This window comes from Ambystoma mexicanum, chromosome 5q, assembly GCF_040938575.1.
Source record: "Ambystoma mexicanum isolate Mex_15411 chromosome 5q, UKY_AmexF1_1, whole genome shotgun sequence".
Taxonomy (NCBI): Eukaryota; Metazoa; Chordata; class Amphibia; order Caudata; family Ambystomatidae; genus Ambystoma; species Ambystoma mexicanum.
In genome coordinates, this window is record NC_090933.1 from 50,080,482 (window position 1) to 50,098,748 (window position 18,267).

Sequence of the window (18,267 nt, forward strand, 5' to 3'; positions counted from 1 at the left end):
CAAAGATGGCGGGCCCACCCATAGGAATGAAACCTCAGAGAGCAAGGTAGCTGAGAGGGGAGGGAGAGGGGAGAGGCCCTAAAGATGTGGGTGGATGCGTTTTGCATGATCGATTTAGAAAGACTGAATAACAGATTTTAATCTGTCTTTCTAAATTGATCATAAATGTGGTCGGGTAAATTAAAATCGGGCAAGTCACTTAGTACCAGTGGCTAGTGATTTTGAGCTTTTTATTGTCACTCCCTGTTATATTGTGGTAGTGTCTGGGGGAAAAGGATGTGCTCTTAAGTGTCCGCAAGGTGGCGCAGCAGCACTATAGAAAACACAACCAAGAACTAAGCCACCTCTCTCGTCCGGGATCCCACAGCAGTGAAGCAGATTGAAGCATTACGTTCTCCTGTTTATTAGTCCAAGCTGTCCGACCTGTGGTACATGGCTGTGGTGTGTCCCATACCTACCTTGGTTCCCCTTAACCGTACAGAGGCAGTGTTTTTTTTAGATTTTTTTTAGCTCCACCCCTGCCGTCTGCAGATAGTTTACCGAAGGATTCTTTCCTTAGATATGACATGTTTGGCAGCGTATGCTATTTACTGCGCAGGGTGCTCCCTCTAGTGGGCTTTCACAGATTTACATCTGGTTGTCATCTTCGTTTCTCTTTGCAGCTTCAGTATTGAGGTACAGTACATAATTTGCACATAACTAACATCTGTGGAAGATGTCTTGCATTCAAAAGTCCATCACTTTATTGATAAAGCGCGTGGGTGGAAGCAGGGGGGAGGCTTCTCTGTGACTTGATTCCTATTTGGTTTTTGCGAGTATGTTTTCGTGCTTTTTTCTGCTTTCAGTATTTGCCTGTTTTTAGGGATCACAAGTGTCTGGTATACCTCTTATCTCTAGGGTTGGTCACCACAGTGCAATGTATGCAAGTGCTGAGGTGAAATAGTATTTGTCAGCCTTTTGGCAGCTACTGGCGCCCCAAATTGTTGATATATGTTTGGGTGGTTGAAAAGAATATTGAAATAACTTTTTTGAAGTACCAAAATGGCAGCTCTAATTCAATATACAGTTACCCTTAGGCTGACCAGGGTTAGAAAAATAACAAAACAAGAAAACAAATACTGTATTGTTTGAAATGGCGCCTTTTTATTTGACATTCATATATTTAGTCACTGCAATATTTATCTTGCAGTTTGTTTATATGTTGATAATTTTATGTTGTAAAATAATCCATGCACAAAGCATTCACTGTCTTCTACATGTCTTCCCCAGTTGGTTTGTGGAGTGGATTGTTTTAAATTGTAAAGTTTCACAAAGGTATGGTAATTCTTCCTTATTTTGTATAGTTCCTCTTTTCCTTATTTGGTTCCTCGACACATGTTTCCCCGTCTAATGGTCTTTCGGTTCTTCAGGAGGTTCCTTTAGTTTCACTTTGCAAATTCCTTGCTCTTTATTGGCATTCTGTATTAATTTCACAGATGTTCACTTTGAGAGTTCCTTAGTTTTAGTTTAGTTCTGTACAACATCGCTAGGATTCTTCCGTTTTGGATTATGTACTGATTATGTTCTGTGGGTGATCACAGAAATAAGTATTCCAATGATTTGTTTGGCTGAATTTTCTTACTTATTTTCCTTTCACTTTAACAAATTATCTGGAAAAGAAACCCACACTATGGTTTTTAGTTATTGCTTTCAACATCCTCAAGCATTTTTGGTTAATGTGATATAGTTTGGAATAATAGCCAACTAATGCAAACAGGATATAATGTTGTTGCTTTTGAATGAAATATCTATACATAGTTTGCTGAGTAGCATGAAGGTACGAAGTGTTTAGCGTCTTGCATTTAAAACTTAATTGTTACAGACATACTTGTTGATTTATATTGAATAGTACCTTATTGTTTCTATCATGTTCCCCTTTTTATTTGAAAGGCAAGTAGAGATTGCATTGTCCGTTTAAATGAACCTTCGTTTTTAACCAAACTCTTATGTAGGATGCCTGCATGAGAAAGGCGAACAGTCATTGCTAATACCCTCTTTTGTAGCAAAATGTTGGTTTGTTTGAAAGTCTAAGTGCACAGGTTTGAAAAAATAGCTCGAAAAAAGCTTGAAATCTGGCATTTTGTTTACCTTAAGGTTATTTCTCCATGTTCGCTGGAGCTTCCCGCAGTTCGCTGGTCTGTGTCAATGTTCCTTATTGTGTTTTCGAGCTCCGATCACGTGATAGTATTTATTTACCTTCCGTAACGTTTTTCGCGTGACATTCTGTTTTCGAGCTCCGATCACGTGATGGTGTTTATTTGCATCTGGAGACGTTTCTTGCATAACGTTCAGATGCTAGCCGCCATTTTTGTTTGGGAATGATGTTTTCCCATGATTTGAACGAAGTTTTGTACATTTGTTGTGTTTTCTTCATTACTATTGGTAATATTTCAAACTCAATTTGTCTCAAACTGATAATTGTATTGTTATGCAGGTTCACACTAGATTCTTATTTATGTCGAAATTATTTGATCCGTATTTTCTTTACGGTAGAAATGTCGCTTTTTCCCGTGTTGGCAACTTGATATGGCCTATTGATGTTTTATTTTGTCAACTTATGTTGTGATTTCTTTTCCAGGGTTTTTTTGGAGCAAATTCTCGTTCTTTGGTTTGTTTTGATTGATTTGTTTTAAGAAAAACTTCTTTCTTGAGCCAGACCAGTCTCTGTCATGATTATTTTGTTACATCCCAGTTTATTTGTTATGAGGGTGGTACACATGCACAATTTTAGTATTTGGAGATTTTCTCTTTACAGGAAATGGTGCATCTCCTGATCCTTATTCAGTCCAGTGTGACATGTGTCAAGGTGACAAATCCAAAAGGCTTCTTTTTTCCTCAACATTTTTTCTAAATTGCCACCTCTTGGTGGGGATTCAATTTTTTCGATTCCAAACATTTTTTTACTTTCCGATGTCATTTTGTAAGTGGGTAGTTTGGTAATGTTAAGCCAAAGGTGTTTGTGGTACTTGATTTTGTATAGTTCTTATATGTTCTCTGATTCTAATTCTTAGCATGCATATAGTACTCCCAATCTACAATTTTGTACAGATGCATTGGATTCAATAAACTACATATATGCTCCTGCAGTTGATAAACTGTTGAATTTTCCTGATCTGTCCATTGGGCAATGTGATTGTAGTTCTTGTGTTGTCTGAGAATTTTCATTGGTTGCAGGATCCACATTTATAGTTTCCTTTGGTTGGTGGTTTGAGCCACATCAGTTGTGATGACGTATTACTTTTCTTCTCTGAGACAAAATGCGATGGGCTAAGTATGTTTTTGAAATGTTTGGCTCTGCGAAAGGTTATGCTTGGTTGTGAATCTAATAGTGATTCTTGGTCTTTGTCTGTTTGTAGTATATTCCAATTCTTTTTAAGAATGTTGGTGAGAGTTTTATACTTGCTGTTGTATGCTGTGATGAATCTTATTTTTTCACTGTTGATGGTCTCTTTGGTTTGTTTGTTCCTGAAGAGATCAGCTCTCGTTCTTAGATTGGTTTTTTGGTAACTTTTCATTAAGAGGTTTTATCATACAAAAAACACATATTATATATCACAACCAGCATCCCGGTTCACTGTCCACAACATCAACACCATAATTTTGAAGCATGAGCACAGCTTGTGGGTAGCAAGCTTCCATGTTATAGAGCGCCCCAGTGTTTTTGATGGCTCGCCGTTGTAATGAAGAACTCCAGGCAGCAGGGACGTTCACTTAGGTTCCTTCATTCATGATGTTACATGTAGTTAGCTCAGTTAAGGGACAGAGCTCCAGCGGGAACCCAGTGACGCTCACCACCCAGGCCAGCTCTCTCCAACTGCCTGAGCTGCAACACTACTCACAAGTAAAACCTCCAGGCATTCATCAACATTCTCACAGTGATATCATTCACTCATGCATCCAAGAGATCAGGTCATGACACCCGCCCTTTCCAGTAAAGACGGACCATAAGTTTCAATTATGAATCTGGTCTTCCCCCATGTGCGCAAGTGCTTCTTCTATTTCTAGCAGTGGGCGTGAACTCAGGGCTTCTCTATACAGAGGGCTTAGGCAGCGAATTTTGCTTGTAGATGCACACGCTGAGAGTTTCCAATGTCTCTTGTCTTTCAGCGGAGAAAGCGGTGCCGGGAAGACGGAAAGTACCAAACTGATCCTCAAATTCTTGTCTGCAATGAGCCAGCATTCGCTGGAAATGTCATCCAAGGAGAAAACAGCCTGTGTGGAGCAAGCCATCCTCGAGAGCAGGTACAGCGCTGTGTTCAGGGGTCTAGACATGGCCTTATATGGAAGAGCTTAAACGCACTGTCATGAGACAGAAACCCTCACACCTCATGCGAGGTGGGAGCTCATGACATGCTTTTGTGCACCTCCAAAATGAGCTAGCAAAATTCGGAGCACTTCCAACTCTGAAGTATGAAAATAATTATATACATTTTTCTATGGACATATTTTTTTGTATCATTAAGATGTTCTTTTACCTTAATGAATGTTAGTGAAAGATGAAAGACAAAAGTTGATCACATTGAAATTGGTGGTTTGAGACTTCAGGGATATTGTAAAAATGGATTTAATTGTGACAGCCAAGCACCTTCCCAAAGTCTATGTCCAAGTAGTAGTAAACACTTTATTTGGCCTGCGCCATTTCCAAAGTAGAAAAAAATGCATATCAAGCATATATTTATACAGAATTTAAAACAGACTAAAATACATACAAATCTGAACAACAATTTAAATACACCGAATGCCAAGTTAGAATACATAAGACTAGTAGAGTTAAGCTAAGTAGAAATTGTCTTCCTAACCGTTTAAAAGAGGCGTTTAGGTAGCCACAGAGGTCAGACATAAAACACCTATCATGACAAGACAAGATAAACAACATTGCCTCGGTATGCAGTCTTTATAATGAATGAAAAAATAACGACAGTGTTTTCGATATTTTCATTCTTTTAATTAAATGCACTGTCCAACACTTTCCCCAAATATTCTAGGACTGGAGTTAGTATATCAAATTACACTAGTCCTAAAATATGTTGGGGAGGGTGTTTGGTGCATTTAAATAAAATAATGAAAATATCAAAAAAACTGTAGTTATATTTTCATTTGTTATAAACACATGGAGCCCATTGCCTCAGATATTGATCTAGCGTTATTACTTATAAAATGACAACGCAGCCACTACCTCCTTAAGTCTGATAGTATATTGCAGACTAACAGACTAACAGAAAATGAGGTAAATACTCGATAGCTCCACAGGAGCAGTGTTTATAAAAAAAAAAGCCAGGACATTTGATCCTTTAACGGTAGAGTATTAAGCCTTACCATTGCCACAATGCTCCTTTGGGCGGGTGATCTTATTGTGCTTATTTGGGTGTTTACTGAAATTAAGCTACTTGCAGCCACTAGATATCTCAATGAACACAGCTTCATGATACCCTCCGTGACCTGCATAAATTCCACCCCCACTTGCTTTCGTTTTTAGCTGTTCGTTCATGGCACCAGCCATAAGCTGCTTAATATCTAAACCCCGTTTCTTGCACAAGATGGCGCACTTCCTAAACCAAGGTTAATTAACATTGGGCCCTTTAACAACATCTTCTCCCATAGCGTTTCTAACATTTGGGTTTTCTGGAGGTGTTGCAAATAAGTTCCGGAAGAATTAGAGAAAGCTCAATTCAACCTGCAGACTTATGCTAAGAATACCTGTTTCCAAGCACAGGACCACCCCTGGGGTGCTTGGGCCCAAGCCTAGTAGCTTCATTGGAAACGCATGCTGTATACGATCCAGGACTAAACAGTTCTGTTAGCCCCAGATTTTGCTGCTGTACAGGACCAGTGAGTAAACCTTTGCCTCCATAACTTGGGTGTGTTTATTGAACCGGTGGCTACAGAACCTGGAATAAAACCTTGTTAGACCGCCCAAGCCTGTCAATAGCCTTTTTTCCACCTGCTCTATGTGCAAGGTCCAGGAACAATTGCCTGCAAATACAACCCCTAGATAGCATTAGGGGTGCTCACTACTTCGATGTTAACATTATGAATTGACCAGGTATATTTAGGAATATTGTAATGTAATTGGAATGGGTTATTTATTATGTGCTTATTACGCAGAGGTTTCTAAGCGCGGACTTAGGGATCGAACCTGTGTTGCTCAGCACCGTCTTGCTTCCAAGGCAAGCACATTGCCTCTGAGCTATCCTCCTGTGACATTATTACTGCTAAAGACCACTGTCTTCGTCTTCAAAAGTTCAAAGCATTTAGCTTGAAGTAGCGAGCTGCGTAACCCAAGCTATGTTCCAACCCCTTTGGCGTAAAATCAAGTAAAATGGCGTAATCCGCATATAAAAGAGTGGAGTAACCAACTCCATTTTAAACTGGCAGTATTGTACCTTATATTTTGAAATGAGGCTTGAAATCTGAAAGGAAAATGATAAACAACAAGGAAGCCATTGGTCAGCCCTGTCGTACCCCTGTATTGGTGGCAAACGTAGTGGGTGCCTCTTGACCAGCCTTACTAACAACTGAAGCCCTTGTATCTGAAAAAAGGCAGATAATCAATTTCAAGAGGGCGGCACGCATGCCCAATTTGTGGAGCTTATTCCACAGCAGGGCCCGGTGCAAGGAGTCAAAGACCTTTGCTAAATCTAAGAAGCCTGCATATACTCAGCCCCTCCTTAGTGAAAAATATGTTTCTATAATAGTTTGGAGAACAAAGGCATGGTCAACTGTCCTAAGACCTTTTTTCAATTCCACTTGGTAAGTAAGCAGGATACCGTTGTCCTCTGCCCACTCGCCAAGCCTAACAGTCAGGCTTGTTGCACCTGGCAAACATCTTGGGCGTGCTATCTAACAAGGATATAGGCTGATAGCAGTGGGGGTCGGCATGTGAGCACTTCGTAAAAAGACTGGTATAATAATGCTCTTATTCCAAGTGGATGAAAGTAGCCAGTGTTAGGATTGATTTTCTATACTAAAAATTAGATACATATATACAATTACTGGTGTAGGGCAAAATACATCTCAAACCCCTGAAAAGGAAGATACAGATTAATATTAGCACTACAAGTCCTCACAGAATCAACCCTAACTTCAGACGTCCAAACCTAAGTTGTCTGGGGCCTTGATCCCAAAGGTTCAGCAAAGTTTCCACACAGTTTGTGAAGCTGGAAAAAATTAAGGTAGGGTTTCTGGGGTCCAGTGAACAGTTCCAAATTTTGGGGCCCGAGTTAAACTAGCTAACAAACGTATTCCCAACTTTCAGAGTGCTTGTGTGAACATGCAATGGCAAAGCCAAAATGTTAGAAAAGTTTTATAAAAGTTAGCAAACTTTTAAAGGGACTTTAGGGGGCAGGTAAGTATCGCTATACCTCACCCTCTGTACTCCGATTCTTCATGAGACTTGGCTGGTCGGTTGAAGAAGGTGCGAGGTTGCTTTTTCTGCCTTCGGCCTCAGCCCTTGATCCCCAGGGGTTGCAAGTTCGAGTAGAACTCTGGTTGGTGTCTGATGCTAATGCAAGGACTGTCAGTGGAAGAATACAGCAGAACTCGATGCAGGGCCCCACTCTGGACAGGAATGGATGCAGGTAAGCAAATTCTGATGACGGGAACCTATGCACAGTGAACCAAAGGCATTCACTTGCTGCTTTCAGACTTTCCCTCCTATCTTGGGTCTCCTTGATGCTAGGACCACGAAATGTCGCTGAGGTAAGTGTTGCTCCACAAGTTGAGGACCCCCCAAGTACCAGGCCTCAACTCAGAACAGCAACGTCTGCAGCACGTTAGCCCAAACTCAGAGCTGGTGAGCCACAGAGCGGTCCTGGGGCAATTCCGAAGGCTCTTCTTCGTAGGACTCAGAGCTGATGTGGAGAATGGATGTATCTCCACTCAAGGGTCGCAGCTCCTTCACAGGACTACTAGAGGTCTTCCATGGGACAGGGATCTACCAGGGCAGCAGCAGAAGCTGGTCGCCAAGCCTTCTTCCAACTGGCCCACGGTCTCCTTGCAATTCTTGTAGCTGGACAGGAGTCTTGGTTACTACAGTTTCTTCCAGGATCTCTCCAGAGTGGATGCAGGGGTCCTCCTCTTATCCGAAAAGCCAGGTAATAGCAGCTCCCCCCACTAGCCAATGACAGATCTGCCCCCCACACACACCCCAGCAGTGGTCCAATTAAGACCACTGGTGGCAAAAATAACTTATTCCACCCAGACACACTGGCACCAGTATGTGGTTTGGGACCAGACAGTCCCAGCCCACTTCCTGACAGCAAACACAGATAGCCCTCCAACAGCCCGCCAAAAGCCTCTGCTTTCCCATGCACTGCAAGTCCATATCATTATTTTCCTGGCCTCAAAGGCCAGGACGAAGGTTATAAAACAAGATGGCCAAAGGACAAGCAAAACACCTTGTGGCATGGCCATGTTTGACCAGTAGCCAAACGCGGTAAACGCAGTAAGGCCAAAAACAAAAAGCACCAAAAAATTGTAAAAAGTCACTGCTGCCACCAACTGGTCCATTTAGTACAACTAGAGTAACCAAAAATCCTCTGAATCCTCTGAATGTTAGTCTAAGGCAAAACAAAAAGTGTACCCCATTGTACTGCATTATAAGATGCATTGTACAATGATGGCATGTCAGTTTCCCCATAACAGATGATCAAAAGCAAGTGTAGTGAAGCTTAGGGCTTCACTACACTGTAAAAAAATAGGTCATATTCAAAAATAAAAGCAAACATTTTGGGGGTCCATAGAAATGGAAGGAAAGGTGCAGTCAAAAGGAATACCAAGGTGCATGCAATTGCATTAAATGATTACAACAGGATTGGTGCCCACCAATTTGGGAACCATTTATAGATGTCATACCTAATACCATCCGGGCCCGGAGCATTGCCGAGCTTGCCATCATTAATAGCGCCTGTAACCTCAGGGTAATAATAGTAGTTTCTTCCTGTGTCACTGGGTGTACTATTGAAAGCATGAGGGCAAGATCCTCTGTGTATGTTTCTTGTTTTTTTTTTTTGGAGTATTGTCCTCTGTGTTTTTCTTTTTTTGGCAGTATTTGCCTGTTTTTAGGGGAGTAGAAAAGACTGATACACCCCCATATTGGTAGGGCTGAATACGTTGTTTGTGGACAGCTGTGTTGCCATACTTTTCTTGATATTGCACACCTTTAAGTAATTGGCTAAATGTATAGATAGGCACTTGCTCCTGGATGATGAACACTGGAATGTGAAGTTTTCTACATTAGTGTATGGTTAAAAAAGTACCCACCAGTGGGCATGGACTGGCACAGCCACCCAGCCAATGTGGGTGTGAGGGATCTCCGCCTTGAGGCATAGTCTATGTCTAGCAGTAGGAGTTGGCAATGTGGTGGTATCGATTGCAACGCAGATTTGTGTAAGATAGAAAAGATGGAGTGCTTGACTGGAAAAATGTGGAACTGTGGCTCGTCAAATACCTGTAACAGGCGTAGTTGCGGGGGTGATGTCCTCTTTCCTCCGAAGAAATGGCCTGAAATCTATAACTGGCTCTGCACTTCCTCCATTCAGACTTTGCCAGCCTCATGATGGTCTGGACTTCAGCTGAAATCAGGGCACTTAGCCAGAGGATCTTACAACCGTGGACCACATGCAGCTTTTCCACTGCATTGCCTGTGTATTTTACTCTACCTTCCGCCTGTCCCGTTGAGTGTGGACTGTCTCTTGTTGATCTGGTTTCCTTGCCTTGTTGAGCATTCTAAAGCATCACCTCTCTGATGCTGAGACTCTTGCAATTCTTTTGTTCTTTACACTCCTACAATGTTATATGGTACTCCCTGTGCCATCTTTTCCCCTGGCGTTTTTGGGTCGTGCTCCTGCTCCACTGACGTTTTCCCTTCTCTGCCCTCTTCTGTTTCCATGATCAGACAACATATCTCTAGCATCTAACCTTCTTGCCAACTCCTCTGTCATAGTGCAGTCAACATCAAACCATTGGGTATTCAATGTCAATGTTTGGAGGGAATTGCAGTAATGCTAGGGCAGGGGTCTGCAACCTTCGACTCACCAGATGTTAGGACTACAACACCCATCAGACCTAGCCAGCAAAGTCAATGGCCCGGAATCATGGGAGTTGTGTTCCAAAACATGTGGAAAGCCAAAGGTTGCAGACCGCTGTACTAAGGTCTAACACGGGGCATATTCCCCAGAAGGGAATGCCTACTGGCGACCGTGAGGGGCACTCTCCATCAGAAAAGTTGCCTCTGTGGCTGGACCATCACTTTTTAGTCTACCTGGTGGCCTTGTCTTGCCTCTGTGTAGTGACAGCAGCCGGTGGGGGCATGGATTAAGATGCGATTCTCTGTCCAAGATCTTCACTCAATCCCCGTCGATGTGATGCCAAATGCCGTTGCATCCACAGTACCCGAAGACTGAATGGAAACAGAGTGTTACCGTAGCGTAATACAAAACATACTCCGCCACTGAAATTAAGCAAGGACCTGCTTGCAAATGGCTTCTTTTTTTGATCAGGGATTGCTGTTTTGTAGGCCCAGCTTTTCTTGAAGGAGAATGTGCCAAGAACCGAGCTCGGAGGATGTCGTTTTGGGGGTTTTTGGGGAGCACTCTGATCAGAAGTTCTCTCCAGATCCCGCAGGCTGAAATCTCACTGCTTGGTTGTGTGTTATAAGTTCACAATGTCTGTTCCCCTTCTGTTCCCACAGTCCTATCATGGAAGCCTTCGGAAATGCAAAGACGGTGTATAACAACAACTCCAGCAGATTTGGCAAGTTTGTCCAGCTGAACATCTGTCAGAAGGGGAACATTCAGGGAGGAAAAATTATAGATTGTATCCTTTTGAAAAAGTCCCTTACTTGGCTTCAAGTTGATAAGCAGAGGTCTTAAGTTATCTGTCCTGTGTGTTCACTTTCTTACTTTTGATGGTTTGAATCCCAGGGAATATGGTTGCTGGCAGTTCTTTAATGCATTAATTTCCAAACGTTAGTAGTGAAATGCCTGGCCCGTCAGTGTGGGTGCTTCAGCCCTTTTAATGATGGGAGCATGTTGGTGCGTGATAGACTGCCAGTGTATCTGTGTTTTAGCACACATTCTATTTTCATGACTGTTTAACTTAAGCAAAGCATAAACGGATTGGCATTTGGATTTTTCCACTGGGCAATTTACTCTAAAGTGTGAAAAAAGCATAATGAGATGGTTGTAACCAAGGCTCCAGAAGTGGGAGCAATGTACTCCCTATTATTAAAGTCAGGTGTAATAAAAAAAAAAGTTATTGAGAAATTCATTAATATTCCTATTAGGGTCTTTTTTAAGTGAGCACAAATCTATTTTATGTCTAAAATAGATCTCGTTTTGAAGGCCAAACTTCTTTGGACCTAGTCATTCTTGCAAAGAGGCGTTTTCTGTGTAAAGGTCTTAGCATCAGGCATTCATAGTAATACAGCCCCTTCCTCTGGCACTGCTCTGCTGGGGTGGCAAGCCACATACATCAGTGGATTTGTGTGGGTCTCTTTGCCATTTTTTGATGGGATTATTCTTAGGCCCCGTCTTTATTTTGTTGAGCATAATTGGCTATTATTAACGAGTAAAAGTTGCACGTGCGCCACTTATCTGTGAGCTGGTTCTAGCCTAAGGCGATAATGGCTCTCCTAGTTAAATGCGCACAAGACCTTTCCACCTTTACACCCCAATAGTAATACCTAGACAACTGCACCCCAAAAACATCCCACTATTTTAGCGTGGCTCTATCTACTTAATAGGACCAATGGAGCACTTGTGTGGTAAAGGCTAGCGCTATATGACCCTAAACAGAGAGAAAGTGAGTGTGAGTGTGAGTGAGCATGTTTATGTCTCTCTTCTTGTTGCAGTATGCGCATCGTTATCCAGTGCAACATCTGCTGTGTGAACCGGAAGTAAAGAACAGTAAACATGTGAGCGAGTGTGAAAGTCTGTGTTGATTTGGTCGACATTGCTTTAGTGTTCAGAACCATTAAGGACCATTGAAAGAGTCAGGGTCACAGATTGATAGTGAGATTCCATAATGGTCCTGTAATCGGCCAGAAAGGTCAACTTGCTGACTCTGAAGCTATCTGAAAGCATGATTAAGGGGCTGCCTGTAGATGATTCTGCAGCCTCTCACTGCTGAGGCACCTTCTGGAGTCAGGGCATTGTGTTTCAGATCAGTCCCTAGATGTGCAGGAGTTTGTGTACTGAGACAAGTTCCTTAGACGTGCATGGACTCAGAAGAGGGTATTATTTCTACCTACACAATGTTTTGCTCTCTTCATCCCAGTGCTGCACCTCCTACCTACCAACTTGCAAGCTCCCCAGTTCCCCAGGTGCGGCAACTGTTCTTCCCCTTTTTCCTTGACCTGATGCTTTTCTCCAATGAAGATTTATTAGAAAAAGTAAGTGCACGTTTACTATCTTAACCTCTAAAGATTATCCAGGATCAAATGACATGCTTAATTTTGTTCAAAGTTCAAAATATGAATGTGAAAAAATTGCCTAACCACAATGTCCTTTGCAGAATCGAGTCGTGAGACAGAATCCGGGCGAGAGGAACTACCACATATTCTATGCCCTGCTGGCAGGGATAGAAGGGGAAGAGAAAGGTGAGTGCCCGCACACACTGTAAGGCGCCACGTAATGTTTTCTGGAAGTAAATGGCTGCCCAAGCATTCGGTTCACTCTCTGAGCGTGTGTTGAGTGTAGCTCTTAGACAGATGTGTTTCTCGGTGTAAATCTGTTACCGATTCACGTGCTGTCCACAGTGCCCCAATGGAATTTGCTTGTATTGCGAATTGAGGGACCCTAGAGAAGGAGCACGCTCTGGTCAGAAGTAGAGAAGTGAACTCTTGGATTCTTCTTCTGGGTTGCATGACACTCCATGGAAGTGAACACTGTTCCACTCGCTCACAAGCCGTGCCAGGATTGCTGTCTTTCATGGAACCAGCACTCACACATAGTTCCATTGGGGATTCTGCAGTGTTCTATGCATGCAGCATTATTTTATTATTATAATTGGTTATTTATAATGTGCCTAATACCCAGAGGTTTCTAAGCATGGACCTGGGGATCGAACCTGTGTTGCTCCGCGTCGTCTTGGTTCCAAGACGAGCACGTTGCCCCTGAGCTATCCCCCCAAACATCACCGATATGCATTATTGTGACATATTCACAATAATGCACATTTGCGCAAAATATCGATTGCATACCCCGAACGCAGCAGGGAGCAGGTGGTAGGGGTAGGGCATGCCCGGGAGGATAGCTCAGCGGCAGCGTGCGCGTCTTGGAAGCAAGACGACACGGAGCAACAACAGGTTCGATCCCCGGGTCCGCGCTTAGAAACCTTTCGGTGTTTAAGCGCGTTATAAATACGTAACTAAGAAGAAAAAAAAAAACCACACAATTACGCAACTAAGAAAAACAAAATAGACAATTCCTGTAACAGCGCCTCGATGCCTGCGGGCTGTGTGAGCGCTTTATAAATGTGAAATAAATAAATAAATAAATAAATAAATGCTTAGGTATTAGTGGGAGGGAATTGGGGAAACTAAGGGTAAAATACGGGTTGCCCCATATAAAAAGAGTGACTACCACATGTCAGGATAGCACTGATTGTGATTTGAGCATGTATCAATTCTATGCATCACAAAATGCATGACATAACACTCCCATCAGGCTCAGCAAGCATGGAGGATGGGGAACCAAGAGAATGCATGGATAGAGCCGACCGGCCACACAGAACCCGCAATAGAAAACCCATACCTGGCGTCCTGTCCCTCCACCCCCAAATTCCATTACTGGCATTCTGCCACCCCTTTTAGTATGACATAAAACACATGCCTGGCGTCCTGTCCCTCCACCCCCAAAATCCATTCCTGGCATGCTGCCGCCCCATTTCATATAACACAAAATCCATGCCTGGAATTCCTGGTTTGACAGATACGTCACAGTGAGATACAATTATTTGCCCATGGTCACACACTCTAGTCACGAGGTGCATCTGACTTGAGCTCAGTTAACACTTTCCATACTTAAACACATTTTTTCTCAGATCTAACTAACGCATATATGTAATTAAATACAGCTTTAATTTGTTAAAATTATATTCTGATTCAAAGAGATGACGTAAAATGTGCAAATCACATCATAATCCAATTTGACGAATATATAAATAATTTTAAGAAAAAGAGGATGAATGCTGCTTTGCTTTCCTCCTCCTAGATGGAGCACTACACGCACCACAATGCCACATAATCTCAGGCCAAATGATCTCACTAACTCTACTTTCAAAACTTAAAGCGAGCACAGCAGCAAAACACAACACTGTGTGACAAGATCACCTGCTTGTAAATCTTGTTTGAAACAGGCTTGCAGATTGCTGTTATGCATATATGAGAAACGTGTCCAGCAACTCTGTCTTGCAAGAAGGCACAGGGTGCCTGTGGGGGTGGGTGGGGGCTGATATCACATTGTAACAGCTGCGGTTTATCTTTAGTTTACAAATATAACATGCACATCTATAGGAAAAGTACCCATTCCTTTCATGGAGCTTCCCATGGAAATGTGATGTGACAATGAGAGATGTTGATTTTTTGCAAGGCCGCGCCAGTCCCTCTTCCGCGTGACTTGTCCCTGTGGACATCCTTCCCCTGTGCTCTGGAAGTGGCATAGGACACCAAGAACACCAGGAAACCCCACACGTCCGTGGCAAGGGAAAGATCTTTTATTTACAAAAACGTCGTTTTCGAGGACAATCAAGCACGGCTCAGATCCTATTTTCTGTTGAAATTCCGGTCTAGTAGCTGGGACCGACCTAGCATCCCTCATCTGCCCTCCATTATGAATAAAGGTGAATATTAGTTAGAGGTTATAACAATGTAATTAACTATGGAGCAATAGACACCCTCTTGTAAAATGACTACCAAGGAATTCCTAGGCTCCTGTGAGCCAGCCAGAGTAACTGCCCCCATCGCGCTGTTCCTTTGGCCATCCAAATGGCAAGGTAAATCGAATGACTTCGGGTGGTCATGGGGTGCACCAGGTGCTTAATGAGGGGACAGGGCGCATTTAATTTATTGCATGCATCTGACATTGTACCGTCTGCATATACTCACTGCTAACTGCCCAAGGACCTCCACAGAGACTGCTTCCTACCTGAATAGCGCTGTTTCTAAGGCAACATTATACAGCTCGGATTCGAACAGAGACAGAGAGAAAACACAGCAAAGGTGTGGCCTCCCAGATGCCCTTCCTCGCCCCTTTTATGCAGATCCGGTTCAAGATTGACGCCTTTTTTGCTGAATTTGGTTATTTATTTATTTAAATAAATAAAATGCATTTGTTTATAGGGAAAGCCCCCCTACCTCACCCCCCAAATCCTCTGCCACGGCCCTCCTTCATCCCCTACCACCCTTAAAAATCCTATATATAAAACCCAGCCCATCCACTTTTAAAAAATGCAGCCAAAAATGCAACAAAGTGGTCCTTTCACCAAATGCAGTGAAACAGCCGCAACGAGGTGAGGTGGGCGGTGCATTTGTGCAAAGAATGGCATTTACCCTTTATGCATTTGTGCAAAGAATGGGATTTTCTCTGCATTTCTATGTGCATCCCAAGTTCACAAATCGAAGGCACAGAAATCAGGAACATTCACCGGGCGTGTTGGGGACAAGAGCAGGGGGGGTGCACATCGCATGACCGGGTCGTTTGTGACCCTGCCCTGCATTTTTCGTTGTGGGACAGCAGCAGATTAGACAGAAACCTTTTCTAGTTATACATTTCATAGTAACGGGCCCTTTAAACTGTGAAATGCGCTCCCAGCACCCACGTGGATGATGGAAGCTTGCCATACATTAGTGCTCTGATTACTTACCGGTAATCTTCATTACTCCTAGTCCTACTCTTCCTCGTCACAGTACTTACTTCATGAGGCACCCGCCTCCGACACAGGACCTTCTTCTATTTCTTTAAATCCCTATAACTCCTCCCCCACATCCATGTCACTCAGTTTCATATTACCAAGCCGGAGCATGGGACCGTCCCCGCAGGGAGGGTGAGGAGAGTCGTCAGTACTGTGACCAGGAAGAGTAGGACTAGGAGTAATGAAGATTACCGGTAAGTAATCAGAGCATTACCTCCACGTCCACTCTTCCTCGTCCCAGTACTTACTTCATGAGGTATACCAAAGCATCAAAGGGGAAAAGGTCCCAATGAGACAGAGCCAAAAACAGTGCAGCAAAACACACATAGCGGTTGATGAAAATGCCTAGACCAGCCAAGGCGGCAGCCATACAAATCTCTTGCAGAGAAAAACCCTCCTTACATCGGGCCAGGAAGCCGCGAAACCCCTGGTAGACCGCCCCTGATTGTGCGCAGGCACAGGCAGGCCAGAAGCCACATAGGCCCTAGAGATCACAACCCGGAACCGCCGGAAAATGGAAACCACAGATGCGTTATGCCCAGCCCCAGCCAGACCACAAGCAATCAGAAGACTATCAGATTGGTGGAAAAGGCAAACCAAGCCAAATACTCCAACGCGTCCCGCCGGATATCAATGTTAAGCCGAGCCACCTCCTCAGGCGTTCTTGGATCATGAAAGAAGTCAGGGAGAACCAGACCCTGAGAGGTGTGAAACCCGAGAGACAACTGAAGGGAGAAACTTCGGACCACACCCCGGCACCACCGAGTCTGGCAGCACCCTCAGGAAAGGAGCGTGACATAAGAGAGCCCCAATCTCCCCAAGCCTACGGGCAGAAGTGAGGGCAATAAGAAAAGCAGATTTCAGTGTAAGATGTTTGAAATCAATCTCGGAAATGGGCTCAAAAGGAGGCCCGTGAAGGAACCGTAATACAAGAGGGAGATCCCAAAAGGAAAACCCTTTATCAGCACAAGGAAGGGAAGAAGAAAAACCCTGGATCAACTTCCCCACCAACACCTCCCCATCCAAGTGACCGTCAGAGTCCCCCAAAAGGAAATTTCATGGAGGCCCGCTGAGAGCGAAGCCTGGAAAAACTGCCAGGCCCCTGTCAAAACCCCTCCTGGAGGAACCGAAGGATAGCAGAGGCCAGAACGCAGGGGAGGGATCCCAGACTGCCCATACCAGTCTCGGAAATGGCCCCAATGTCTGCCTAACACCTTCAGAGTGGAGGGTCTAAGAGCATCCATTTGGACTCAACTACAGGATCTGAGAACCCCTGAGATATCAACCTAGACTGAGCAATAGCCACACCGCCCATTGCATCTGGTGGAATTCTAACCGCAGATCCCCTTGAAGGGGACACGGCCACCTTGGAACCAGCCAAGGTTCCTAGGAACGAAGCTCCAACAGAGAGGGGAGCCAACTCCGGCGGCACTAGAACAGAGCTAACAACAACACAGTCACCCTGGACACTCAGATGCACCAAACCACCCGGGGCAGAAGGGGAATAGGCGGAAAGGCATAAAGGAAAACCCCAAGGCCACTGTACAGAGAGGGCGTCCATCCCCCAATCCCCTCAACCTGAAACCGAGAGCAGAAGAGGGGAACTTCTGCTGAGGCTGGGGATGCAAACAGGTCTAGAACCAAGGACCCTAATCTGACACAGGTCACCGCAAAGACCTGGGCCAACAGGACCAGTTCTGCAGAGGAGTGAAAACCGGCGTCTGAGAAGATCCGCTTGAACATTGTCCACCCTTCTGATACGTGAGGCCAGCAGATACACCAGATGAGATTCCTCCCAGGTGCCTATCAGCGCTGCCAGAGCATTCAAGGAACAGCCGGAACCCCTTTTGCAGTTCACATATGCCAAGGCCGTCGTATTGTCCGATCGGACCAAAAACCGCCGACCGTCCAGCAACTCCTCGAAGTACACCAGAGCTTGCACAATGGCACAACTCTTGCTAATTGGATGATCACCGGCTCTCCCCAGATCTCACAACCCTTGAGCTGAGAGGACCCCCAATGTATACCCTTTCTGCTGGTGTTGGTAGTAGGAGAGGTCACAGGAGGAAGGACCATGCACACCTCAGCCTGTAGACCTGAAACCCCCCGCCACCATAGCAGGGACACTCGCAGCGCTGGGGACACTGAAAACAAAACTACGAAAGCCGAGATGTCGGGAGCCAGTGGGAGAGAGTATAAGACACCAGGAGACGTAACCGAAGACAGGCTCAAGGAACTGGAAAACATGCAAGACGCCACGTGCCCCATAACTTCAGCAACAGGTGAGTCGAGACATACTGCCTTCTGAGAACCCAG

The 18,267-nt window shown here is 44.1% G+C and overlaps 1 protein-coding gene across 1 annotated transcript in view; it reads left to right on the top strand.

Annotated features, from left to right (window-relative positions):
* MYO10 (myosin X) overlaps positions 1 to 18,267 on the top strand; it is a 640,382-nt gene that overhangs the window by 336,535 nt on the left and 285,580 nt on the right. Inside the window, exons 5-8 of the mRNA XM_069620501.1 lie at positions 4,147 to 4,281; positions 10,730 to 10,854; positions 12,417 to 12,430; positions 12,553 to 12,637. Of these exons, the coding sequence (XP_069476602.1) occupies positions 4,147 to 4,281; positions 10,730 to 10,854; positions 12,417 to 12,430; positions 12,553 to 12,637 (359 nt within the window). The remainder of the gene's footprint in view (positions 1 to 4,146; positions 4,282 to 10,729; positions 10,855 to 12,416; positions 12,431 to 12,552; positions 12,638 to 18,267) is intronic.